The sequence below is a fragment of the Pelobates fuscus genome, chromosome 3 (assembly GCF_036172605.1).
Source record: "Pelobates fuscus isolate aPelFus1 chromosome 3, aPelFus1.pri, whole genome shotgun sequence".
NCBI classification, from domain to species: Eukaryota; Metazoa; Chordata; class Amphibia; order Anura; family Pelobatidae; genus Pelobates; species Pelobates fuscus.
In genome coordinates, this window is record NC_086319.1 from 354,554,310 (window position 1) to 354,581,851 (window position 27,542).

Sequence of the window (27,542 nt, forward strand, 5' to 3'; positions counted from 1 at the left end):
GTAGACAACAGACATACCTAGTTTCTGCATACAAGCATGTAACCTGGCCTCCAAGATCATAACCCGTTGTTGAAGTTCCTCATAGTCATAAGCTCCCATTTCCTCTTGGATCAATAGAAGGACATTGGATAGGTTTCTCACTTCTTCCTTAAGCTGGACAATCATCTTGGTGTCTGATTTGTATTGATCAAGGACTGGGATTAGTGGTAACAGCTGCTTCATTTTATCCTTTAGCTCCTGTGAAGACAACAGTGAGACATGATGAGTCAGAGTACATAACGAGAGTAGTCCTCTGTTATAGAAGCACTACCTCAACTTATATGATCTGCCATCTCTCTAATTTAACACCTGGTTACTCAATACACCAGAAAGCTATGCAACATGATTTATCTTTGATCTCAAATGAAAATATCTGTGCTTGCATTAAATTCAACAATCAACCACATATGAGAGCTAATATGTTATTTCTTTCATGGCCTTAGCTCTATTTATACTTAAACATTTAGGTTTGTGTTGGATATGTTTGTCAGGGAATTGGAAATTAAATTAATCTAGTTGTATTCTGTCACTTAATGCTACTGAGACAGTCTCATATGTTTTTTTTATACCTTTAAATGTTAACAAGTATAAATGGAAACAAAACAAAAACGAGCAAAAAGCAATTGTGTTTCATTTGCCCTCTTGTTATATGTTAGGAAAACAAAACTTTGCTATATAGTAATGGGAAGAAAACAGCTGTTTCCAAACAGCTTGCACATAAGAAGTGAATTTCTTAATTGGTTTTAATAACCTTTTATAACAGTCTAATTCTTGTGAAAATAGAATATTACTGTTAATTGGAAAGGGTGACTGGTCCTCAGATTGAGATCCAGACCTGAACCCTCTACATCAGGGGTGCACAATAGGTAGATCCCCAAATGGTGTAGGACTACACACATCTCATGATGCTTTGCATGTCTTTATAATTCATTTAGAATGGCAAAGCATAATTTTGGGCACCCCTGCTCTACATCATTTATGATAATTATCCCTTCTCCCTTCAACCAGATCTCCATAGAATATAACAGTGAACTTGTCCTTTCACTGCTGCTCAATGAGCAGCATGAGTTTCACTTGAACATCTACTTGAATGTAATAGGTAGCAAGCTCTTTGCCATCTCCACAACAATTAGTAATTTGATGGTCTGACCACCAGTTCTTTCCTTCCTTCCACCCCACAGACATCACTCAATAGAACAATGTGTTAACAAGCACACTTTAGTTACATAAGGGTGCACATATCACCTTTTGGGTCTAAACAACAAATACATACATTTTGTATTCTGTGAATTTTCATTCTTTTCACTTTTTTGAGAGTGCGGTATTGCCTAATTATTTATTTATACAGATATATTAATAGAAACTTCCTCTACTTTCACATGGATGCTCCCATCATTTTTTGTTTGTTGCCAAGCACAAGTAGCCCAATCCCTCATCACTTGATGCTGTGAAAAGACTAGATGGCATACAGAGAGGCGTGTGAGACTCAGGATTGTGTACACTATCAACCAGTAAAAACCAGGGCATCCCAAACACTGTAGCCATTTGTAGGGGCACTGTGTGAGTTCCATCTGTTGGTGGAAGGCCCCTTGTCACAATTATCTGCACTGTGTAAATTATTTGTATACATGTGCATATCATGTTGAGAACAGCCAGAGTGATCTTACTTTATTGTCCATGTTCTCTTGATTCCCATTTTGGTAAGTGATATTTTATTGAATATTGATGTTACATGCCTGTTCCTTTGCACTATTATTTGTTATACCTGCCACTCCAGTGGGTAAAAGGGGAGACCTTAACCCCTTAAGGACCAAACTTCTGGAATAAAAGGGAATCATGACATGTCACACATGTCATGTGTCCTTAACGGGTTAATCTGAAAAATTGCTGCAGAAGTTCCAGATGGGGGGAGAAGAGAAGGGATGAACAATATAATGGAAGGGCTCTGGGTCCAAAATCAGGAACCAGTCACTATCAGGAACCAGTCACTATCAGGAACCAGTCACTATCAGGAACCAGTCACTATCAGGAACCAGTCACTATCACTCCCTGTTTCAGTACATTTTAAACCAAGGCACACTTAAATGAAATAAAAGCTGCTGCTGAACGTAAAAAGGAGGGGTGCCTTGGAATTTCATATAAGTGTGCCTTGGTTTAAAAAGGTTTGGGAACCAATGATCCATCTCAAGCCACATGTGTTACAAAGTTCTACTTCCTAGCTAAAGTTCATCTTTGCCATCCATTGTCTCCTCTACATAATATGATCCTATTTGGCCACCGGTTACTTCACTCCCTGTATTAAATTTAGATTGTCCTGTCTTTTGCACCTCCAGGCATATAATTATCAGACTGTGCTGCATCTGTTTTATTTTGCACAGAGTGTAAGCTCTTTGGGCCATTTTTTCTGTTCTCATCAGGGCTCCTCACCTCTCTCATTTATCTCATAGTGGGACTTCCACATGCATTGTGTGATTTTTTCTCAGCTAGTTTTCTGTTGATGCCATTACACGTCTTACTTATGATGCGTCGAAGCTTTGATTTATTCTGCCACTTTTCCACTCCGGTGCTGTCTTGCACAACTGATTAAATAGAATTTAAATGCCAAAATGAGCCTTGTAATAATGAAAAGACACTCTGGGACGGAAATGTTTTCATTTCACTCCAACTACAAATTCAGGATGCTTGGTGGGACTCAACACATTGTATAAAGAGACAAGCCAATAAAATGATTGTATATGATACTATTAGCTTAACTGCTTGTAATGCGCAGTGTTCTGGATAATAAAAGGAAAATTCGCATTTCCTTGTGTTATGAAGTCAACGGCTTGAGACTTCAGTGTCATCAGTGCAGCTTCTATCAGCACGGTGACAATGATCCCCTTGGTCTCTTATGATGCTCGATTTACAGATGCATAATGAAGTCTCATTCAATGCAATGACCTTCATTTTAATATCACTTAACCTTTCCAACGCACTCTGTGTGATATACACAATGTTTTGCTTATTTTCATTTTCATTCCACTGAAGGGGTTAAATTGTCTGCTACCCCACCACTGCAAAAAATGGATTGATAGAAACAAATATATAAAATATATACTTGGATGGGAAAAGAGAGACACAACTGCGAATAGGGAGCATGGAGCAACACAGAGGCTGTATTAATAATATTATGGGCATATATATAGTACTAACAAATTCCATGGAGTTTTACAATATTATTAAGGAGACTTTCATAACAAATGAGACAAACTGTTACAGATTTGACAGGAACAATAGGCTGAAGAGGACCCTGCTTGAAGGAGCTTACAACCTAGAGGAGGTGGGGTACAAAAACACAATAGGAAGGGTAGCATGGAAAAGTAGAAGTATTGGAAGGTGAGAGTGAAATGGAGAATGAGTACCGTATATACTCGAGTATAAGCCGACCCGAATATAAGCCGAGGCCCCTAATTTTACCCCAAAAAACTGGGAAAACTTATTGACTCGAGTATAAGACTAGGGTGGGAAATGCAGCAGCTACTGGTACATTTCTAAATAAAATTACCGTATATACTCGAGTATAAGCCGACCCGAATATAAGCCGAGGCCCCTAATTTTATCCCAAAAAACTGGGAAAACTTATTGACTCGAGTATAAGACTAGGGTGGGAAATGCAGCAGCTACTGGTAAATTTCTAAATAAAATTAGATCCTAAAAAAATATATATTAATTGAATATTTATTTACAGTGTGTGTATAATGAATGCAGTGTGTGCGTATGTGTGTGTGTATGAGTGCAGCGTGTGTGTGCATGAATGCAGTGTGTGTGTGCATGAATGCAGTGTGTGTGTGCATGAATGCAGTGTGTGAATGCAGTGTGTGCAGGGCCGGTGCAAGGATATTTGCCGCCGTAGGCAAAACATTTTTTGCCGCCCCCTCCCCCCCCCATATGTCCTGACTTCCCCTCCTCCTCCCTCAGTGGTCCTTACCTCCCCACCCCGTGTTCCTTCACTCCCCCCCCCCAGTGGTCCTGACTCACCCCTCCCCTAGTGGTCCTTACCCTCCCCTCCCCTAGTGGTCCTTACTTCCCCCTCCCCTCCCATAGTGGTCCTTATCCCACCCCCTCCCTCTCATAGTGGTCCTTATCCCCCTTCTCCCTCCCATAGTGTTCCTTATCCCCCCCCCATCCCTCCCATAGTGGTCCATATACCCCCCCCCCTCCCTCCCATAATGGTCCTTATACCCCCCCTCCCTCCCATAGTGGTCCTTATCCCACCCCCTCCCATAGTGGTCCTTATACCCCCCCTCCCTCCCATAGTGGTCCTTATACCCCCCTCCCTCCAATAGTGGTCCTTATCCCCCCCCCCTCCCTCCCATAGTGGTCCTTATACCCCCCTCCCTCCCATAGTGGTCCTTATACCCCCCTCCCTCCCATAGTGGTCCTTATACCCCCCCTCCCTCCCATAGTGGTCCTTACCCCCCCCTCCCTCCCATAGTGGTCCTTATACCCCCCCTCCCTCCCATAGCGGTCCTTATACCCCCCTCCCTCCCATAGTGGTCCTTAACCCACCCCCTCCCTCCCATAGTGGTCCTTATACCCCCCCTCCCTCCCATAGCGGTCCTTATACCCCCCTCCCTCCCATAGTGGTCCTTAACCCACCCCCCCCCCTCCCATAGTGGTCCTTATACCCCTTTTTTTTATTATTAATTTTTTTTTATTATTTTATTTATATATTTTTTTCGTCCCCCCTCCCTGCTTGATATATGGCAGGGAGGGGGGCTCTCCTTCCCTGGTGGTCCAGTGGCAGTTCAGTGGGGGGGAGAGGGGGGCTGGCAGAGCTGTAACTTACCTTTCCTGCAGCTCCTGTCAGCTCTCTCCTCCTCCGCGCCGTCCGTTCTGCTCTTCTGTCAGCTCCCAGTGTAAATCTCGCGAGAGCCGCGGCTCTCGCGAGACTTGCACTGGGAGCTGACCGAGGTGCTGAACGGACGGCGCGGAGGAGGAGAGAGCTGACAGGAGCTGCAGGAAAGGTAAGTTACAGCTCTGCCAGCCCCCCTCTCCCCCAGTCTGTATTATGGCAATGCAAATTGCCATAATACAGACTCTGACTCGAGTATAAGCCGAGTTGGGGTTTTTCAGCCCAAAAAATGGGCTGAAAAACTCGGCTTATACTCGAGTATATACGGTAGATCCTAAAAAAATTATATTAACTGAATATTTATTTACAGTGTGTGTATATAATGAATGCAGTGTGTGTATGCAGTGTGTGTGTATGCAGTGTGTGTATGAGTGCAGTGTGTATATAATGAATGGAGTGCAGTGTGTGTGTATGAGTGCAGTGTGTGTATAATGAATTCAGTGCAGTGTGTGTATGAGTGCAGTGTGTGTGTATGAGTGCAGTGTGTGTGTGAGTGCAGTGTGTGTGTGAGTGCAGTGTGTGTGAGTGCAGTGTGTGTGAGTGCAGTGTGTGTGAGTGTAGTGTGTGTGAGTGCAGTGTGTGTGAGTGCAGTGTGTGTGTGTGTGTGTATGAATGCAGTGTGTGTATGAATGCAGTCTGTATATAATGAATGCAGTGCAGTGTGTGTATGAGTGCAGTGTGTATGCAGTGTGTGTATGAGTGCAGTGTGTGTGTGTGTATGAGTGCAGTGTGTGTATGAGTGCGTGTATAATGAATGCAGTGCAGTGTGTGTATATGAGTGCAGTGTGTATATGAGTGCAGTGTGTATGTATGAGTGCAGTGTGTATGAATGCAGTGTGTTTAGAATGAATGCAGTGCAGTGTGTGTATGAATGCAGTGTGTGTATGTGTGAGTGCAGTGTGTGTGTGTGTGTGAGTGCAGAGCATTGGTGGGGGTGGGCATTTTATTAATTAATTATTATTTTAATATTTTTTTTAATGTTATTATTTTTTTAGGTAACTATTTTTTTTCTTTTATTATTAATTGTATTATTTTTTTATGTTATTATTTTAATATTTTTTTTATTATTATTATTTGTTTTATTATTAATATTTTTATTTTTTTCGTCCCCCCTCCCTGCTTGTTAGCTGGCCAGGGAGGGGGGCTCTCACTCCCTGGTGGTCCAGTTGATGGGCTGTAGGAGGGGGCTGTCAGGAAGCTGTTACTTACCTTCACAGCAGCTCCTGTCAGCTCCCTTCTCTCTTCTCCGGTGCGTGCAGCTCCCAGGTCAGCTCCCTCTGCAACTCTTGGTAACCCGTGGCAACGCTCTGACCCCGCAGCTCTCGCGAGAGTTGCAGAGGGAGCTGACCTGGGAGCTGCACGCACCGGAGAAGAGAGAAGGGAGCTGACAGGAGCTGCTGTGAAGGTAAGTAACAGCTTCCTGACAGCCCCCGGTCCTTGTCTGTATTATGGCAATGTAAATTGCCATAATACAGACAACTGACTCGAGTATAAGACGAGTGGGGGTTTTTCAGCACAAAAAATGTGCTGAAAAACTCGTCTTATACTCGAGTATATACGGTAATTAGAATGAATAATGAGAGTAAGTTGATAGAATAATTACAATTACCTTGGAAGGCAATTAGCTATTCTGAAGCCGTGGCTTTTTAGGGACTTCTTAAAGGAATAAAGAGTAGGGCACAGTCTGAGGAGGGTCTAATTTGTTTCATAAGAATGCAGCCACCTACAAAAAGTCCTGAAAGCATGAGTTAGCAGTATGGGTACAAACAGCAGACATGACAAGGTCACCAGCAAAGCAGAGTGGCTGAGAAATGGTGTACCTGTGAATTAGTTTACAAATGTAGCGAGGGGGGGGGGGTAGTGTGGTGTTTGGTTTCTGGAGAGACCAATTAGGAGAGAATTGCAGTAGTCAATGTGAGAAGTTACAAGAGCATGAAGCAGTTCCTGAGTAGCATCTTGTGCAAGAAAGGAGAAATGTTTTTAAGGTGGAATTGGCAGGATTTGGTGAAGGATTGGATATGAGGCGTAAAGGTGAGGCCAGAATCAATGATAACAACAAGACAGCGTGCTTGCAAGGACAGATTGATGTGCATACAAAGAACATACTGGAAGAGTGACAGAGGAGGATTAATAGCATAAGGAGGGACTATAACAATCTCAGTTTTAGACAGTTTTAGAAAGCAGGAGGACATCCAATCAGAGATGGAAGAGAGGTAACCGGAGACTTGTTCTAGAATAGCAGGAGAGATGTCGGGGAAGAAGAATTGGGCAGGGAGAAAATGTAGTTGTTGAGAGCTGAGTCAGTAATGGAATGGCATAGGAAACAGTGGGGGGAATAGTGTGATGTAGCATCCTGCTTGATAGTATAATCAGGTCTGAGTTTCACTTAAGAGTTGATTCAGTTTTGTTTGACCTCTAGGCTTATATTCTATCTTTCAAAGAGAGAGATGAATCAAGTGCCCTCTTTACTCTCAAACTTTGACTCCCTTAGCCCCTCTACTGTACATACAAAGTGGTTAAAAAACTTACATATCCGTTTATAACCTCTAGTTGGTGAAATACATAACAATAGCTTTTTAACTTGCAGTAATCTTCTCAGATGCACAAGACAAAGGAACTTTGCACGTTCACTTTGACATAAAAGCCCACATTTCTCAAAGGGCAATATAGTAGGTAGTCTAAACAAAATCTAAGCATTCTGTTGAACATTCTAAGGGGTTCGAGATAGCACGATTAAACAAAGCTCGAGGGGTATCACTCAAAAAAGGTTAATCTGTGCCCTTTCTCAGCTGAAGGATTAACCAGCTTTACTTATTGAACACTTTCTTAGAATTTTAATTTCCTTTCTCTCTGCCCCAGAAACCCTTTAATTTATACATGAACACGCTGCTCCTTCCTTAACCCTTCTGACATCGAAAATAATGACGGATTAGTTTGCTTTTGATGAAAATGACTTTTTAACAGAAAGACTGAAATAAGAAAATAATGAAACTGACGACAAAATCAATGAGCAACAGAGGCCTCTCAAATAAGAGCACAACGTTCCAAACAGAGCTCAAATAATTTCAGTTTGCTCGATATCCCAAGATGCAAGATAAAATATTTTATTGGTACTGTGGCTCATGTGCTCATACCCAAATAATAAAAGATGTGAGTAGGCATCTCTTCATTTTAGGTTACATTTTGCAGCTCAGATGTGAACTCACTATAGCTCACTGTTTAGTAAATAAATCTCACTCTTGAAAGGGGTCTGCTGCTCAATGAGAAGAGGAGTCAGGTAGTGGAGTGGGAGGATATAAAACAGCTGGGGAACAGCTGGGTGACAGCTGGGCGAGATAGCAGCTGGGAGGAAAGAGGAAAGGTTTAGCTAGTCCTGGTTTTGTGCAAGCTAACAGATTTGCTGTTTGAGTGAAAATGTTGGCAGCATCAGCTCAGGAGTAGCTATACTGGAGGAAGGCAGAGGGAACAGCCCCTTTAGTATGGGTGGGGTTAAGACCGTAAGAAAGTTGTCAGTAAACCTGTTACGCTCACTCTCCAAGCCTACAGGACCTATAATCCCTGACGCAAATCCTGGCAGACACTCTGGAGATATAAGTCGACTTCACAGCTGCAAAGTCCCGCTGGCCACCTGGAATACCATGCCAAGCAAAATGAAAAGGAGCTACCATTCAAACTGGTTTGCGCCCTTTCTTGCGATTGTTAAAGGGCTCAGCTCGCTGATTGGTCAAGCTGGTTCGCACCCTTTCTCCTGATAGGCCGGTGCAAGTTAAAGGGATTAAATTGGAACTCCTCCACTCCCTGAGCGCTGATTGCTCGCCTTGTGGTTTAGGCGCAAAATGTTAATCTACCGGCCTAAACCAAGTGATTCTGTAGAACTTTTTTTGTGTATGTACAGAGTCTCAAGCCCAGACTTTATAGGATGATTTCTCGGGCTTCGCTATTTGCAAGGATCATAGCTGGGACCAGGAGCTATTTGGGGATGTATTATGTGTGGGGTTGTTTTATGTCTTTGCTATGTTTTGGGGTATTTTAATGCATTATGTTTGTTGTGCTTAGTCGTGCTGGGGGAGTGTTATGGGCGTGCTGTGCGAGTGTTCCAGGGTGGGTTTGACTATATCCAGGTTTTGTATAAATTGGCGGTACCTTGTCCCATTAAAACACATTCCTGTTGTACCCTTCATCAAGTCTCGGCTGATGTTTGGGTAGCTAAGAGCTCTGATCACTCTTTCACTTGGGATTTGGGAGACTTACAATGGATATACTCAGCCGGAGTATATGGAATCCGTTACAAAATTATAGACAGGTTGTAGTGGTGGAAGATTCTATTAAGAGAGTAGATAGGGTAATCTGCCGCTCTGATCATCTCAACCGGACATTTTGCTGTTTCCTGGATGCCTGGGTCCTGCATGTTGTGAACAGAGTGGATGGATTATTGGGACAGGCTGGGGATGGCACAGCTGTCATCATCTATATTGGTACCAATGACAAAGTCAGAAGAAAAGGGAAGGCTTTAAAGAATGAGCTTAGGGAAGTAAGAAGAAAAGTGAAGAAAGTATAGTAGAAAGTCAGTGGGAGATTACGGAGATAAATGCATGGTTAAAATCATGGTGTAGGAATAAGGGTTTGGGTTTTTTTAGAGCTACAATATTCATATCCATGATGTATGGCAACTAAACGGAAGAGAGTTTGCTGTGCTGGAGGACAGGATAGCTAGAAGATTAGAGGAGATTTTAAAATGGAGATATGACAGTAAGTAGATGAGCTTTAGCTCCGCACAAGAGGGTTGGCGATGGGGTGGATGGGTAAGGTCAGAACAAAGGAGATATGTAATAGTAATAAAAATTCACAGAAATTAGAAGCGACCCATGATAATATTAAATGTATGCTTACTAATACAAAATAAATAATAACATGGGTGCTCTAGAGGCATTAGCATACACTAAGCAATGTGACAAAATAGGCATAAGAGAAACATGGTGGAATAAGACATATGATTGGGCAGTTAACTTAAATGGTTATACATTATTTAGGAAGGATAGAAAAAACAGGAAAAGAATGTGGACTGTGACAAGGAAAATGTGGAAGCTTTATAAGTAGATATCTTTTTAGGGCAAAAGAACAAAATCAGTTAGTGTTTGGGATATGTTAGAAACCACGTAATGTTATTATTGATGAGGGATAACCGCTGTTAGCTGTAATTGATAAAACCTGCATTTTTGGATAACACAATTATTGGAGATTTCAATTACCTGTACATAAATTGGGATCGAGGGACTTATAGTACAGCAAGGGAAATCAGGTTTTTGAACATGTTAAATGACTCCATCATGTCACAACTGGTACAAGAACCAACTAGAAAGGACGCTTGTCTGGATATTTTGACCAACATTCAATAGGAGGGGCACTTGGGTAATAACAATATGGTGTCTTTTGAAATCAACTTAAAAAAGCAAAAGCACATGGGGTATACTAAAACATATAATTTTATAAAGGCCAATTTCAATAAGATTAAAGGGAACCATTACAACATATTTACTGACATAAATGCGTTATGTCTGTAGGTTCACTGATGCAAGCCTTGGCTGATGACCAAGCTGACTCCCTGCGGTGAAGTAACCAGGACTGCCTGGGTGTTTAACCCCTTAAGGACAGACGACGGATATATTCCGTCATGATTCCCTTTTATTCCAGAAGTTGTGTCATTAAGGGGTTAAGCTAAATGGAAAAACCTAAGCAGGGAGGCAGACAGAGGGGGGCATCAGCTAGATGATGCATGAAACCTATCTAAATTTAGGCTGCTTTATGGTTGTACTCATTGTGCACAATATTACTTCTGGCCAAGCTGCGTGATGACCTTGCTCACCTACACTAATTCCAACTGATCGCCCAGTGGTATTTACCTCCTGCACCACTAGTTCTGTGGTACCTTATAGATTCTCACACCATTTTTATGTTTAAACTAATGGAACTACATTCTAGTTATTTTGTTTTCTTTTACTTTATTTTCTTTCTTTTACTTTATTTTCTGAAAAGTAAAATACCAGCTATACTTCCTCCATTATCAACTTTTCTAAACTAACATCAATTACTCATGTTTAGCCTGTTTATTAGTTGAGAAATGAAATGCTTGTACTTGCTGATGTGGCATAGTAAGCTTGTTTGTCAAACTTGTTCACAACAAAAATAAAGAATAATAATAAAAAAAAACATTTAAAATTGGACAAACTAGAGGAATCCTATATAACATGTAAGGAAGTCGATAACGCATGCAAAAAGACAATTAGAATGGCTAAACTAGATAATTAGACATTAATAGCCAAATAGAGCAAAACTTACCCCAAAACTTTTTAAGTACATTAATTAAAAAAAAAAAAAAAATGAATGTGTAGTTACACTGAAAACAGAGATGGATGTGTTAGTTAATGAAGACCAGAACAAGGCAGAAATGTTAAATAACTATTTTTCCTAGATTTGCAAAGATTGCTGCAAAAAAACTTGCAGAAATATGTTGATTGGATGACTCAAGACAAGGTTCTACAGCAGCTAAAGAACGTTAATGTAAATAAAGCTCCAGGACTTGACGGTATTCACCCATGAGTAATTAAGGAAATAAGTGAGCTTCTGAATTTAATCTTTCAAAATTCTTTCTTTCAGGAATTGGACTGGAGGATTGGAGGGAAACATGTGGTTCCTATGTTCAAAAAAGGTTAAAAATCTTTGCCTGAAAATTATAGACCTGTGAGCTTAACTTATGTGGTTGGAAACGTATTTGAAGGGTTATTAAGGGATAATATGCAAGTATTTATTGGGAAGAATATTGTTATTAGCAATAATCAGCATGGCTTTATGAAACATAGGTCATGTCAAACTAACCTGATTGCATTCTACAAAGAAGTATGTAAAAGTATAGATCAGGTTGTCGCAATGGATGTGATCTGGATTTTGCAAAAGTTGTTTGATTTGATGCCTCACAATTGTTTGATTTGATTTGATGCCTCCAATTGCTTTTGGAAGCACCTTTTTTTCCTTCTTTTGGATCAACAGCAAAAACAAATGTGAGAAAGGTTTAACTTGATGGACACATGTCTCTTTTTAGCTGTGTAACTATGTAACTGTATTTAAAGACATTCTATTATGAACATGTTTGTTTTATAAATAAATATATAAAGAAACACTCCAAGCACCACAACCACTACAGTCCACTGTAGTGGCTATAGTGTCAAACTGAGAATGGTTTGGCAACTTGCTTGTCCTCTGTCATATGCAGGGAGTGGTTGCCTCCTGCAAGGAGCCTCTGTTTAAACTAAAAGAAATTGGTCTAGATGAAAATTCTTGTTTTTGGGTAGAACATTGGCTTAAAGATAGAGTACAGAGAGTTGTCATTAAAAAGAGGGTATATGATATAGCATTATACAAATATATTCAGGGCCAATACAAACCATTGTCTGGAAATCTGTTTGCAAACAGGACTATACATAGGACACAAGGTTACACATTTAGACTGGAAGAAAGGAAATCTAGTCTAAGGCAAAGGATAGGATTTTTTTTACATTAAGAACAACAATTATGTGAAAGAGGTGTTTTATCAGAATTTATACAGATGTTTAAACAGCAATTCGATAGATACTAGCAAAAATATAATATACAGGGATATAATTTTTAGTTAGCGGTGTAAACGCTTCTTAATCCAAGGAGATATCTGATTGCCATTATGTGGTCAAGAACAAATTTTCCTAGTTTGTTGCAAAATTGGAAGCACTTCAGACTTTTTGGAAGCACTTTTTTTCCTTCTTTTGGAAGCACTTTTTTTTTCCTTCTTTTGGATCAACAGCAAAAACAAATGTGAGAAAGGTTGAACTTGATGGGCACATGTCTCTTTTTAGCTGTGTAACTATGTAACTGTATTTAAAGACATTCTATTATGAACATGTTTGCTTTATAAATAAATATATATTTAAAGAAACACTCCAAGCACCACAACCACTAAAGTCCACTGTAGTGGCTATAGTGTCAAACTGAGAATGGTTTGGCAACTTGCTTGTCCTCTGTCATATGCAAGGAGTGATTGCCTCCTGCAAGGAGCCTCTGTTAGCTCTACTGTGTTAAGCCCTGCTGTGTAGGTCCAGTTCATTGGCTGAGAGCATTCGCTGAACACTCTCGGGCAATTAAAACACACTTAGCCTTATGGTCTTAAAATAACTATTCATATGTGATAACGTTTAGGTACACAACCCTGGTTCCATTACCCCAACAATAGTACATAGTACAAAAGATTGGTCAGCACTCCTCCAGTAGTCTGTTAAATCTCCATTTTATTGGGGCAGGTGACAGGTACTGCAAAATTGTGGCCATTGTAATGTCTCATGATTGTTTACTTTTTTAATCTTTAAATTGCATGAGAAATGTGTAGTTGTAAAATCCACACCTAAATATTCTCTAAATATTTTACAGTAACATTACATTTTTGGCATGAAGTGTTCTCATGTTTTTTTAGTTTATTTCTTGAGTGATTTCTGTTGACAATCACAGAGCAATAAGATAGAAGTGTGCCCAGTTTATTTTTGCAAAATAAAAATTTATAGAATTCGACTTTGCAAAAATTAGAAATGAGAAAGGTAAGAAAAGGTCAGCTTAGATATCAACAGAGAAAGTAAATTAGAGCATGAATGTCAGCAAAATAACAAGCCAGTGTGCAAATAACCAGGCTAAAGTAATAGCATCAGCTGGAAAGAGCGATAATACACACAATATTAAATTCATTAAAAAAATTAAAACAATCCTAAGGGCTTTGAAAGTCTATGGTAACATTCATTTTCAAAAGTTACTTGAAAGTAAAATAATCTGATCAATTGCAAAGAAAAATAATATAAAATGTAACCCACTCTAGATCAATCAGCGACCGAGTTTACTATAGACAGTTGTTAAAGATGTTGATCTTTACTATAGTCCAATGTAATGTGTGACATTAGTTTTGAAAAAGCGATAACACACATTAACACAGACATATCTTCACCATCATTTGCTGGGATGCAGGTTTCTAGATAAGGATATTATGGCACTAGAAAAAGTGCAGAGGCGGGCTACAAAATTAATAAAAGGAATGGAACATATCAGCTATGAAGAAAGGTTAACAAATTTAAACCTATTTAGTTTAGAAAAACGTCGCCTGAGAGGGGATATGATAACATTAAACAAATATATTCGGGGCCAATACAAACCATTGTGTGGAAATCTATTCACAAACCGGACTTTACATAGGACACGAGGCCATGCGTTTAGACTGGAAAAAAGAAGATTTTGTCTAAGGCAAAGGAAAGGTTTTTTTACTGTAAGAACAATCAGGACGTTGAATTCTCTGTCTGAAGAAGTGGTTTTATCAGAGTCCATACAGATGTTCAAACAGCTACTAGATGCATACTTGCAAAAACAGAATATTCAAGGATATAATCTTTCAATGTAGGGTAGTGATGTCCCAAACTGTTCGCTGGCGAATAGTTCCCGGCGAACATCGCTTGTTCGCGTTCACCACGGACGGCGAACACATGCGCTGTTCGGTCCGCCCCCTATTCGTCATCATTGAGTAAACTTTGACCCTGTACCTCACAGTCAGCAGACACATTCCAGCCAATCAGCAGCAGACCCTCCCTCCCAGACCCTCCCACCTCCTGGACAGCATCAATTTTACATTCATTGTGAAGCTGCATTCTTAGTGAGAGTAGGGACAGTGTAGCTGCTGCTGATTTGATAGGGAAATTGATAGCTAGGCTAGTGTATTCAGTGTCCACTACTACATCTGATCTCTGCTGTAAGGACAGCACCCCAAAAAGCCCTTTTTAGGGCTAGAACATCAGTCTGTTTTTTTGTGTGTTTTTTTCTGTGTAATGTAATTGCATTTGCCTGCCTGCCAGCCTGTGTGTCAGGCTCACAGCATATACTGTGCCCACTTGCCCAGTGGCACCACTCACTCACTGGTGTCACAATAGCTTGCATTTAAAAAAACAAAAAACGTTTTTGACTGTAATATAATAGCAGTCAGTTTCCTTCACTAGTGTGCGTTTCAGGGTCTGCCCAGTGCCACCACTCACTCACTGGTGTCACAATAGCTTGCATTTAAAAAAAACTAAACTTTTTGGACTGTAATTTAATAGCAGTCAGTTTCCTTCACGAGTGTGCATTTCAGGGCCTGCCCAGTGCCACCACTCACTCATTTCTGGTGTCCCAATAGCTTGCATTTAAAAAAAAACTAAACTTTTTGAACTGTAATGTAATAGCAGTCAGTTTCCTTCACGAGTGTGCGTTTCAGGGCCTGCCTGTGCCAAAAGAAACTGAGTCGTGGGAAGTCCAACACCCACCTAGGTACAACTGCTTTGCGAAGGCACATGATCGCACATCACAAACGCCTATGGGATCAACACATGAGTACAAGCAGCACACAAACTCAAAGCCGCCATCCTCCTCCTGGTCCAGCATCTTCAGCCACATTAACCACTGCTGTCCTCCTTGCCCCCTCTCAACCATGCGCCCCTCCATCTCTCGCCTTGAGCAGTTCCAGCTCATCTGCCCACAGTCAGGTGTCTTTCAAGGACATGTTTGAGCGTAAGAAGCCAATGTCACAAAGTCACCCCCTTGCCCGGCGTCTGACAGCTGGCTTGACTGAACTCTTAGCCCACCAGCTTTTACCATACAAGCTGGTGGAGTCTGAGGTGTTAAAAAAATTTGTAGCTATTGGGACACCGCAGTGGAAGGTACCCGGCCGAAACTTCTTTGCACAAAACGCAACCCCAACCTGTACTCGATTGTGCAAAAGGAAGTAATGGCATGTCTGCCACACAGTGTTGGGGCAAGGGTCCATCTGACCACTGATACCTGGTCTGCAAAGCATGGTCAGGGCAGGTATATCACCTACACTGCGCATTGGGTAAACCTGCTGATGGCTGCCAAGCATGGAATGCGTGGCTCTGCAGAGGAGTTGGTGACACCACCACGACTTGCAGGCAGGCCTGCTGCCACCTCCTCTACTCCTCGTACTCCATCCTCTTCCATAACCTCCTCGGCTGAGTCCTCTTCTGCTGCTGCATCTTGCTCCACATCAACGGCACCCACCCATCTCCCCAGGTACTATTCCACATCCCGGATACGGCAGTGTCACGCCGTCTTGGGGTTGACTTGCCTGAAAGCAGAGAGTCACACCGGACCAGCACTCCTGTCCGCCCTGAATGCACAGGTGGATCAGTGGCTGACTCCGCACCAACTGGAGATCGGCAAAGTGGTTTGTGACAACAGAAGAAATTTGTTGGTGGCATTGCATTTGGGCAAGTTGACACATGTGCCGTGCATGGCACATGTGTGTAATCTGATAGTACACCGCTTTGTGCATAAGTACCCAGGCTTACAGGACGTCCTTAAGCAGGCCAGGAAGGTGTGTGGCCATTTCAGGCGTTCCTACACGGCCATGGCGCACTTTTCCGATATCCAGTGGCGAAACAACATGCCAGTGAGGCACTTGATTTGCGACAGACCGACACGTTGGAATTCAACACTCCTAATGTTCGACCGCCTGCTCCAACAAGAAAAAGCCGTTAACGAGTATTTGTATGACCGGGGTGCTAGGACAGCCTCTGCGGAGCTGGGAATTTTTTTTGCCACGTTACTGGACGCTCATGCGCAATGCCTGTAGGCTCATGCGTCCTTTTGAGGAGGTGACAAACCTAGTCAGTCGCACCGAAGGCACCATCAGCGACATCATACCATTTGTTTTCTTCCTGGAGCGTGCCCTGCGAAGAGTGCTGGATCAGGCCGTAGATGAGCGTGAAGAGGAAGAGTTGTGGTCACCATCACCACCAGAAATAACCTTATCAGCATCGCTTGCTGGACCTGCGGCAACGCTTGAAGAGGATTGTGAGGAAGAGGAGTCAGAGGAGGAATGTGGCTTTGAGGAGGAGGAGGAAGACCAACTACAACAGGCATCCCAGGGTGCTCGTTGTCACCTATCTGGTACCCGTGGTGTTGTACGTGGCTGGGGGGAAGAACATACCTTCAGAGAGATCACTGAGGATGAGGATCAGGACATGAGTAGCTCGGCATCCAACCTTGTGCAAATAGGGTCTTTCATGCTGTCGTGCCTGTTGAGGGACCCTCGTATAAAAAGGCTGAAGGAGAACGACCTGTACTGGGTGTCCACGCTACTAGACCCCCGGTATAAGCAGAAAGTGCCTGAAATGTTACCGAATTACGGCAAGTCGGAAAGGATGCGGCAGTTCCAAAATCAATTAAAAAGTATGCTTTACACAGTGTATAAGGGTGATGTCACAGCACAACGGGAATTTAACAGGGGAAGAGGTGAAAGTAATCCTCCTCCTCCCACGGCCACGCCGGCAAGGACAGGATGCTTTACAAACGTGTTGTTGATGGAGGACATGCAGAGCTTTTTAAGTCCTACGCATCGCCACAGCCCTTCGGGGTCCACCCTCAGAGAACGACTCGACCGACAGGTAGCAGACTACCTCGCCTTAACTGCAGATATCGACACTCTGAGGAGCGATGAACCCCTTGACTACTGGGTGTGCAGGCTTGACCTGTGGCCTGAGCTATCCCAATTTACGACAGAACTTCTGGCCTGCCCCGCTTCAAGTGTCCTGTCAGAATGGACCTTCAGTGCAGCAGGAGGTATTGTCACTGAGAAGAGAAGTCGCCTAGGTCAAAAAAGTCTACATTATTAAGATGAATGAGGGATGGATCCCGAAGGGACTGACAGTGGGCGATACATCCGACTAAAAAAGGCCTGATGAGGGCGACTACTTAACACACTACTCCTATCTGGTGGCACATTAGATTGCACGCGCAGTGCCCCAAATTTGAAGTAGGAGGACCGACCAAGCATCTTTTTCCATCTCCCGCTTCCTAAAATCGATGCCTTATATACACGTCCCCTGATAGGGGACGTAACAGGGATTAAACCGATAAGAATAGTACTACTTAACACACTACTCCTATCTGGTGGCACATTAGATTGCACGCGCAGTGCCCCAAATTCGAAGTAGGAGGACCGACCAAGCATCTTTTTCCATCTCCCGCTTCCTAAAATCGATGCCTTATATACACGTCCCCTGATAGGAGACGTAATAGGGATTAAACTGATAGGAATAGTACTACGTAACAAACCACTCCTATCTGGTGGCACATTAAATTGCACACACAGTGCCCCAAATTTGAAGTAGGAGGACCGACCAAGCATCTTTTTCCATCTCCCGCTTCCTAAAATCGATGCCTTATATACACGTCCCCTGATAGGGGACGTAACAGGGATTAAACTGATAAGAATAGGACTACTTAACACACCACTCCTATCTGGTGGCACATTAGATTGCACGTGCAGTGCCCCAAATTTGAAGTAGGAGGACCGACCAAGCATCTTTTTCCATCTCCCGCTTCCTAAAATCGATGCCTTATATACACGTCACCTGATAGGGGACGTAACAGGGACTAAACTGATAGGAATAGTACTACTTAACACACCACTCCTATCTGGTGGTACATTAGATTGCACGCGCAGTGCCCCAAATTTGAAGTAGGAGGACCGACCAAGCATCTTTTTCCATCTCCCGCTTCCTGGGTGGAGGAAAAGAGACCTTCAATGACATAAGTGAGGACAAGGAACGGGACATGGCTAGCTTGGTATCCAACCTTGTGCAAATGGGGAGTTTGCAGTTGTGCAAATGGACTGTTTGCGGTTGTTTGCGGTGCGTTAAACGGGGAGTTTGGTCTGTCACTGAAGCGGGCGTAACCCTTACACTACCTGATCGATACAACATCATACCTGATGTTTTAAAGCACGTTATTCTAAACAATTTAGGAATGTTAGGTGATTTATGCCCTTTATGGATTAAAACCAGACTCTGTATCAACTATGTAATTTTCCATGGGAGTTTTGCCATGGATCCCGCTCTGGCATGCCACAGTCCAGGTGTTAGTCCCCTTGAAACAACTTTTCCATCACTATTGTGGCCAGAAAGAGTCCCTGTGGGTTTTAAAATTCGCCTGCCCGTTGCAGTCTATAAAATTTTATGTTCGCGACATCACTAATGTAGGGTAATAACTGCTTGATCCAAGGATAAATCTGACTGCCATTCTGGGGTCAAGAAGGATTTTTTTTCCTAGCTTGTTGCAAAATTGTGCTTCAAACTGGGTTTTTTTTGCCTTCGTTTGGATCAACAGCAAAAAACAAATGTGAGGAAGGCTGAACTTGATGGACGCAAGTCTCTTTTCAGCTATCTAACTATGTAACTATGTATCTAGATACTATCAGTAATAGCCTTTTATCTGTTTTAGCCAGCAAAACAGGTAGAGTACAAAGAGACCTTTATGAATAGTAGGAGTCCTTCTTTGTAAAATATAGAAAATACCTACGTTTCTCAGGATTCCGCAGTATTGGAGTTCAGGTCTTTAGCTGTTAGACAACATGCTTTGGATAGCAATCCCTCCTAATAACTATAGGCAGAGATGTTGCCATTTCCTATGTAATTAATAACACATATACACCCAAGTGTTTTTCATGGTACAATCCCATGAGAGGTAAAGAGATAATTTTCTACTGTTTCTTATGTTTTCTTCATGGCCACTTGTAAAAAGAACACTGCCATGGATACAGTGGTGTATTTAGGATTTGTGCTGCTCTAGGCAGGACGGTGCTTGGGCACCCTACCCCACAATTTAAATTTTCCCCACCCATAATTTAATCTCCACTTTCCCACTATCTCTACTTGTCCAATTTCTGGACCAATTACTGCATTGTTATCCATTAAATGTTATGTAAAGGACACGACAGATGTCCTGTTGAAACTGGAGAAATTGAAGATGTGAGTAATTTGACACTAGTCACTTTTGATGTGAAAAGTCTATATAAAGCTATAGAGCATTTTGAAGGGCTAACGGCAGCAAGGGACGGTTTTGAGAGATTGGGTGTACTCTGGGATGTCTCATGTGTCTTTTGAAAATTGGGTTGAGTAATAATTACTTTTTTTTTTCTTGATGATTTTTATTTACAGCTGAGAGGGACTTATATGGGCTCCAATGCGGTGCCCACATACGCCAGCCTCTTTATGACTGATTTGGAGGAGCGTATTATCTTAGTCTATCCTGACTTACTTTTGTATGCCACTACAATGGTGGTGTTTTATTGATGATGTGTTTGTGTTGTGGAGCGGTACATTGAAGTCTCTTGGTTCTTTCTTTGAATTTTTGAATGGTCGCTCCAACACAATCAAAGTTACCATGACATATAGTACTGAACTTGCAGTAGTAATGGGTGTCATAAAGGGAAAATAAAGGGACAATTGCAGATGGACTTGTTTAGGAAATTGACTGACTATAATAGACCGCTACACTTCAGTAACTTCCATTACCAATCAGTAATGAAATCATTGCATATGTGTCAACTCACGAGAGTTTAAAGAATAGTGTCAACAGATAATGTTGAAGTGCATCTTCAGGAAATGGCTAAAAGATTTATTAATTGTGGATATCCAGGTCTCTTGCTAAATCTCAAAAATGAATAGGGCAATGTTATTAAAGCCAAATAAATTAAGAAAACAAAATAAAGAAAAAAGATTGAAATGTGGATGTAGATATCTTTAAGAAATATTAATCTATTCTTAACAAAGGTAATCCGGAAATACATGAATTCTCTCTTCCTTCCTTGGTATCATACATAAAATGTCCATTGTTTATGAATAAATTGGTTAGAGGTGGTCCCCTACCATTAAAAACAATGTTTCTATTGTTCTTAGGTCCAAAGAAAAAAAGGAAATCATCACTGGTTCTCATGCATGTTTTGCAATTTAATGATAAAGGGGAATGTATTTTAACATCCACATAATGGTAAGATCAAGGATTTGATTGGTTGAAATACCACATCTGTGCTATATTTGTTGATATGCCAGTGTGGTTTAATTTATGTAAAGGAAGGTGCACGAAAGATAAAATAGAGATTCCCCAAACATAGAGCTACGATTCGTACGGGCTTGCTTGGCCTTCCTATCCCTGCTCATTTTAATGAAAACAAATAGCATATCCCAATTTTGGGATGCACGAACACGTGGCAGCGGCCATCTTGTTTTGTCGAAAGCGTCCAGCTGTGTTTGGTCGTCGAGTGTATGGAACTATTTTCGGACACTCAATGGCCCGAACACCGCTGAGACTTCCAGTATCAGTTAGGTTTGTTATAAATCATCCGAAAGAGGCGGCATTCGGGTGATTCCCAACTTCCAACCAACCCACGAACAGTTCCTGGAGACATTTCGTTATATTGGAAACCCACAAAAGAGACCGGCTGCACAGCCCAATTCTATGGAACTATTCTGGGCAGGAGCCTCGTGTGCGGTCGGTCAAAAATAACACTTCCATGGAACTTTCGAATCCCTGAACCGATCTGGGTGATTTTTATATATGTTACTCTCCCAGATCAGGGCTATAAGAGGATGTAACAATCATGGGGATACAATGTGTTTTGGGGTACGTTTGGGGTACGTTTGGGGTTCTGTAAAAATATATGTATTTTTCGCCTGGAGATGATTGACTTGATTATCTCCCAGGCAGCGGGGAAGGATTGTGTGTCATGTGTGTGAGTGTTATACAGTATAACCCTGTTGTTATTGGTTTATAATCTTGTTCTGCAGTCCCCAACAAGGTCCATGTGGGAGTGCCCCTTTGCAGGGGGACTGTCATAAAAGGCCAAGTGTGTCACCATTAAAATCGGTCCAGTTTTACCCTCAACATAGAGCCTCACCTTGTGTTTGTAGGGACTTTCTATACAAGCTATAACCACTAGCTCTTCTCAGAGCTTCACAGCTATACCTACTTCCTCACTGCTTGGATTAATGGTTGTGAATACTTCATCGCTCTCTATTCTAGGGGGAAAGGACATCTTTGGCGGCAGAAACCCCTCCACTAGCAGGGTGGCCATTACAGAAGAATACACTTTTAAGAGACATTTATATGTTAATATGATCTAATTTATTTATTTATTTATTTATTTTATTTTCAGATATAAGTGTCTTGTTTAGATTTGCACTTTTGTTATGCTTATTACAATTTATTGAATAATATATATTTGATGTGGTAATATAAGAAGCACTATAAGATAAGAACTTGTGTATGTTGTGCCCTTTAATATCCAACTCAGGAGTTATATATGCACTTTGTGCACGTTTGGTCTATTGTATTGAGATTCTTATTTATAGTTTGCACTTTAGGCTACTAGCACTGTTTTTAAATGCACGTTATAATATAGGCACTTTTCTATGAAATTTCGTATCATGATCACCTTTTCTATGATTGTTTTTGTATTATTCATATTATCAAAGTTTTTTTGTTTACTCACTCTATATGTGGTGTTTTACCTTCCCTGGAGATTAAGTAATGTTTAGGTGATTTTTTTTTTCTATTTTGTTTAACGGCGTTCCTATGACAAAGCATGACAACTGTTTTTGTTTTTTTTTAATTTTTAATTATTTCAAGCAGTTTAGTTGACAGACATCGGTCTCTGCTGGGGGTTCCATGAAGCTGAAGATCTACTTTTTGGTCTCTGGTCTATATTTCCTTTTTAAGAATTATGATTTACGCCACTTTGTTTTTTAGTGGGATCCGATTGTGGTAGTTTCCGCACACTGGTGCCGGTCTCCTGTTTGCTCTCTTTCTGTGTGTAAGTACTTATTTTGCTAATTTTTATATTGCTTATTGAATCATATAAAGTCAATAAAGTCTGCAGTTTGCGATACAGCCCATGTTTGCTTGGATATCTTTCTTTTTGTCTACAATTTATGAGGGATTGGTGGTGGCCCTGGTCAGTGTGGCACCATGGTGTTTATATCCTCTAATTTTGTGATTGGTGAGTGCCGTTCATTTTCTAAAAACATTTATTACTTATTAATCAGATTTCATGGTTGGTCAATTATCCCTTTAAAGAAGAATAGCAAGGAAAGTCCATAATTTCAATGTATATTTGAAAGAATATTTCATCAATTAATTGCCACTGATACCAGCTGACTCTAAGTTAAAAGTTTGCAGAGATTAGAAAAAGCATTAAGCTTAAGCCGTTTCAAAATTTCCTTTTAAACCAAGAAGAAGCATTAAATAGATTTTTCACTCCAAAAAGGAAATTGGATTAATCTTCAATTGACCTTTCATTGACTCTAAATTGCACCCCTGTATTTCATTCTTTGCCAAAAATAGATGCATTCACCTTTGCAGTAATATACAAGTCATCATTTAGAAACTGCCCACTAAGTCCTCACTGTACAAATAATTAACAAGTGTGTCTGTGCTGACAAGCAGGTAGATAAACCGTGAATTTGAAATTGCTTTATAAATATTCATTAAAAGTATTTCTCACTGCATTAAGTGTCTAATTGAATTTTATAACATGACAGGAGGCTTCGTATTTGCTTAAGTCTCTCTTTACTAGAACTCCACAGCACCACAGAAAAACAACCAATCAGAAAAAAGTTAGGTACTATAAATTCCCCTCCCCATGCATCATTTCCACTTTCTTTGCTGCTCCGCAGACAGTACAGGTCAGAGTACCACTGCCTCCTGCTTCTAGTGGGTGGTTTTGGGTTTTATTTTGATTTATTAGGATTTATATTTGGTATCTTTATATATTTACTTATTTTGTTATGCTGTTCTTAGTTAATATTTAGTATCATATGTTTTCTACTTCTATATATTTATATGTTCTATATTTTTTGTGTTTAGTTATATATTTCTGATATATATTTACTTCTTCCTGCTTATGTAGGTTATGTGTATTGTATGTAGATATTTTGATTATGATTGAATTCCTTTTCTGTAGTGGGTTTGAGATGTTTCTTGGGGATTCCTTCCAGTATGCCTTCCACCCCCTCCACTCGCTACCCCACTCTCTTTGTCCCGCCATTCTTCCGCGGGCTACATGCCTTGTATCTGGGTTTCAGGAGACTAACCTCTGGCTGTCTCCTGATTTCCCCGAACCCCTTTGTAATCTACCGGCAACCGAGGTACTCGCGGTCGGACGCGAGTACCCGGCAAACCGCTCCGCTCTCCCACGTGGCCGCCCTGCGCGCCACGTGGCCGCCGCCGCACTCAGCTCCTTCTCAGAGCCGCGAGCAGCCGACCGGGTGGAGGAGAGTGCGCCTGCTCGCGGCCCCTCCTCCATTCCACGGTGGTCGGTTCTCGTTTTTTGTCGCCCTGCTGGCCGGCGGATTGCTTTCAGGTTTGCCTTCGTTTTCTTCAGATATGAATATTAGTTTTATTTCAGTGTATATCTGTGACTGCCATTCCATATTATGACTTGTATTTCTATCTTTTATGTTCTAATAATCCACATATTTTATGTGCATTGTGTGATCATCAATATATAGATCATCCTTTTATCTATTAGATGGCAGATTACATCTAGACTGCTGTGAGTTTTATTGGCTTTATATTCCTAAATTTGCTGTGAATCTTGCTGACAAGTGTGTATCACAGATTACTGTGGGTTTTTGCTGACAGTGTATTTCACAGATTGCTGTGTGTTTTTCTGACAGTGTATATCACAGTTTTAGTTTTACAGTTTGCTGTGTGCTTTACTGACAGTGTATATCACAGATTTAGTTTTACTGCCAGTGTACTTCGAGATTTAGTTTTCCTGACAGTGTATATCACAGACTGCTGTGAGATTTACTGACATGTGAGTATTGCTGACAGTGTATATCTCCGATCACTGAGAGTTTTGCGGACAGTGCATATTGCTGACTGCTGTGCGTTCTCTGTCAGGGTATATCACAGATTTCTGTGAGTTACAGGTTTATATGAACTCAGTTATACAGGCTCTGTACAGGGTGTATACAGTGCCAGTTTGCTCTAGGATTCTAGATTTTTTCTGGTCCAACTATGAGGTCTCAGATGGGACTACTCTCTGTTCATGTCTACGCTGATACTATACAATTTTATCAGGTTCTTGGGGGAATTCATTGAGTTGGCTATGGTTTAGCCCTACTCCTGGAAGAGTCCATGGTTACAATACCCTTCAGGTGGTATGATGATGGTATCTATATAATGCTGAGAAATTTCAAACAGATCTGTGTGAGCATGTGCATACCTATTCACAGTTCAAGGACAGTATCGCTCAGTGTATCTTACATTCATGGACATGATAGTCACTGAAACAACTTCCGCTTATACCCAATACAGATGGAATACCACTATTTGCCTGCTGGGCATTTAGGGACTGCCAGTCCCGGTTCAAGTTACTCACACAGCATTACGCTGTCTAAAAGGGTTGATTGTCTAAGGGTCCTATGTCACAAGATGCCCTGTGGATCTACAATTTTTAGGGACCTCTACCCGAACTCAGAGGTCCCCGTTACTCATTCGATACCCACTGTAAAGCGCTTCGGAATTGGGAGGCGCTATATAAATACATGTTAATAATAATATTATGGTAATACACAACCCATTGATTGGCCTGCTATGTCTGTGCCCCATTGATTAGCCTGCTATGTCTGTGCCCATAAGAACGGCCTGCTATGTCTGTGCCCATAAGAATGGCCTGCTATGTCTGTGCCATTAAGAATGGCCTGCTATGTCTGTGCCCATAGGAATGGCCTGCTATGTCTGTACCCATAAGAACGGCCTGCTATGTCTGTGCCCATAAGAACGGCCTGCTATGTCTGTGCCCATAAGAACAGCCTACTATGTCTGTGCCCATAAGAACGGCCTGCTATGTCTGTGCCCATAAGAACGGCCTGCTATGTCTGTGCCCATTGATTGGCCTGGTATGTCTGTGCCCCATTGAATAGCCTGCTATGTTGGTGCCTACTTGAATGGCCTGCTATGTTGGTGCCTACTTGAATGGCCTGCTATGTCTGTGACTATTTGCTTGGCTAACCTTTCTGTGTCCATTTGTTTGGCCTGCTGGGCCTGTGCCCTACTGGCGGGCCTACGCTATTGGTACCGAACCCCTTTTGGCCTGGGGTAATATCACTGAGGAAAACCCAGTGCCCACCAGTGACATGGAGAAAGGCGGGTGTCCAGACAAACACCATTGCCATAGTGTTCAAGAGGACACCAGTATACGGCCATCTGAATATGGTGGGGAGGGTGAAGGCCCTAAACCTCATGCCTGAAGGGAAAAGTTTCTTATGAAGACCCCGGACATATCCACGGTTTACTCCAAACCGGCGACGGCACATCTCCAAGGAGAACTTTGCACAGGCAAGGACCGGTACTGCTGTTTGCCTTCTATCCGAGATAGAATTGGTGTATTTTCTCTTATCTACGTTAATTGTTGCTTTTTTGTTTTTTTTGTTTGTTCATGACTTCCTTTTCCTTTTCGCTCGGGTCGTTGTGAGGCCTGACTTGACCTCCTCCGACCTCCCGGGCACTCGTGGATTGCAGAGAACGTCTCCAGATTTCCTCAGACTACCAACGGTCTACCTGGACCCCGCGCGCGCACACGGGATCCGGATAGTCGGTTGATTGTTTTCCATCGTTGTTTTCCGAAGATTGCCCTCAGCCTTATGCTGACATTAATAATTGGTGCGCCCTACAGTTTGGTCACCCTGACTCTAGTTTGCACCACGAGAGGCGCCCTCCATCACCTCGATCCGAGTATATTTATTTTCAGGAACAGAGGGCGAACCCTCTTATACAGAACCGGTTACTGATTTGTTATTGGAGGGCGCAGCCCCTCACTCGTCCTCAACCAGATACTGGGCTGGATACAGAGGACAGGTTGGGAGGACCCATTCTCATAGAGAGCACCGATCACGGATGTAGACTCTGCTGTTGGTTACTAACGGGTGCGGCCCGCTCAGGCTAGCAGCCGGACGCTCTCACGGTATGCGATCACAGTTGTAGAGAGCGCGGCTCTCTCATACACTCGACGCTCTACAGTGCCGGCCATTTGTTCATCACACAGGCTTGTACCTGTGCAAGACATTGATGACTACATAGAGGGGCGTCCCTCCTGCATTCAATTAGAGCTGACATCCACGCTACTGACTTCGTTCTAGAGGACTGCCTGGTCATGCAAGAATTACATGTTTAGACTAGATCCCTCTATTCTATCTCCTGTAATGGATCTACTGGATCTGGACCGCTGTAAAACACGCAAGAAATACTCAGAGGTATAACGGGGGGCGTCTCCCGCTTATTTACACACACTCCTGGAGGTGGTACGGCTAACTGATGGCCCTCCGGTATTATGAGAGTGCAGGTTTTTTGGCATGTTCTGCACCATATAATACAGAGATTGCTTTCTGTTTTGGATATCCAGACCATTACGAAAAAATGCGCAGACGTTTTTTCCCATGTCAAGATGTCAGGAGATACGGAGACCTTCATGGAGCAAACGGGCACTGCCTTGCTCGGGTAACAAGATTATGGAAGGCCTATTACCCGGTCTGAAGGTAAAACCGTACGTATGGATCACATGGTAAGACCGGAAACCACGGTTGTCTTGACTTCCCCGGTCATTATGATCTTGGGATAAGATGGACTGCCCCGTCTCCTCGGAGCGCGTACCTGGTGAACATGGTTCGGAGATAGAGGACCCTCGTCTATGCTCTATTTATCCCTCACGAGAGCCGTT

The 27,542-nt window shown here is 42.0% G+C and overlaps 1 protein-coding gene across 2 annotated transcripts in view; it reads right to left on the minus strand.

Moving 5' to 3' along the window:
* Positions 1-27,542, minus strand: part of OLFM2 (olfactomedin 2) — a 290,888-nt gene that overhangs the window by 43,226 nt on the left and 220,120 nt on the right. For both annotated transcript variants that reach the window (XM_063449181.1, XM_063449182.1), the window contains exon 4: positions 18-237. In XM_063449181.1, coding sequence (XP_063305251.1) covers positions 18-237 — 220 coding nt within the window. The remainder of the gene's footprint in view (positions 1-17; positions 238-27,542) is intronic.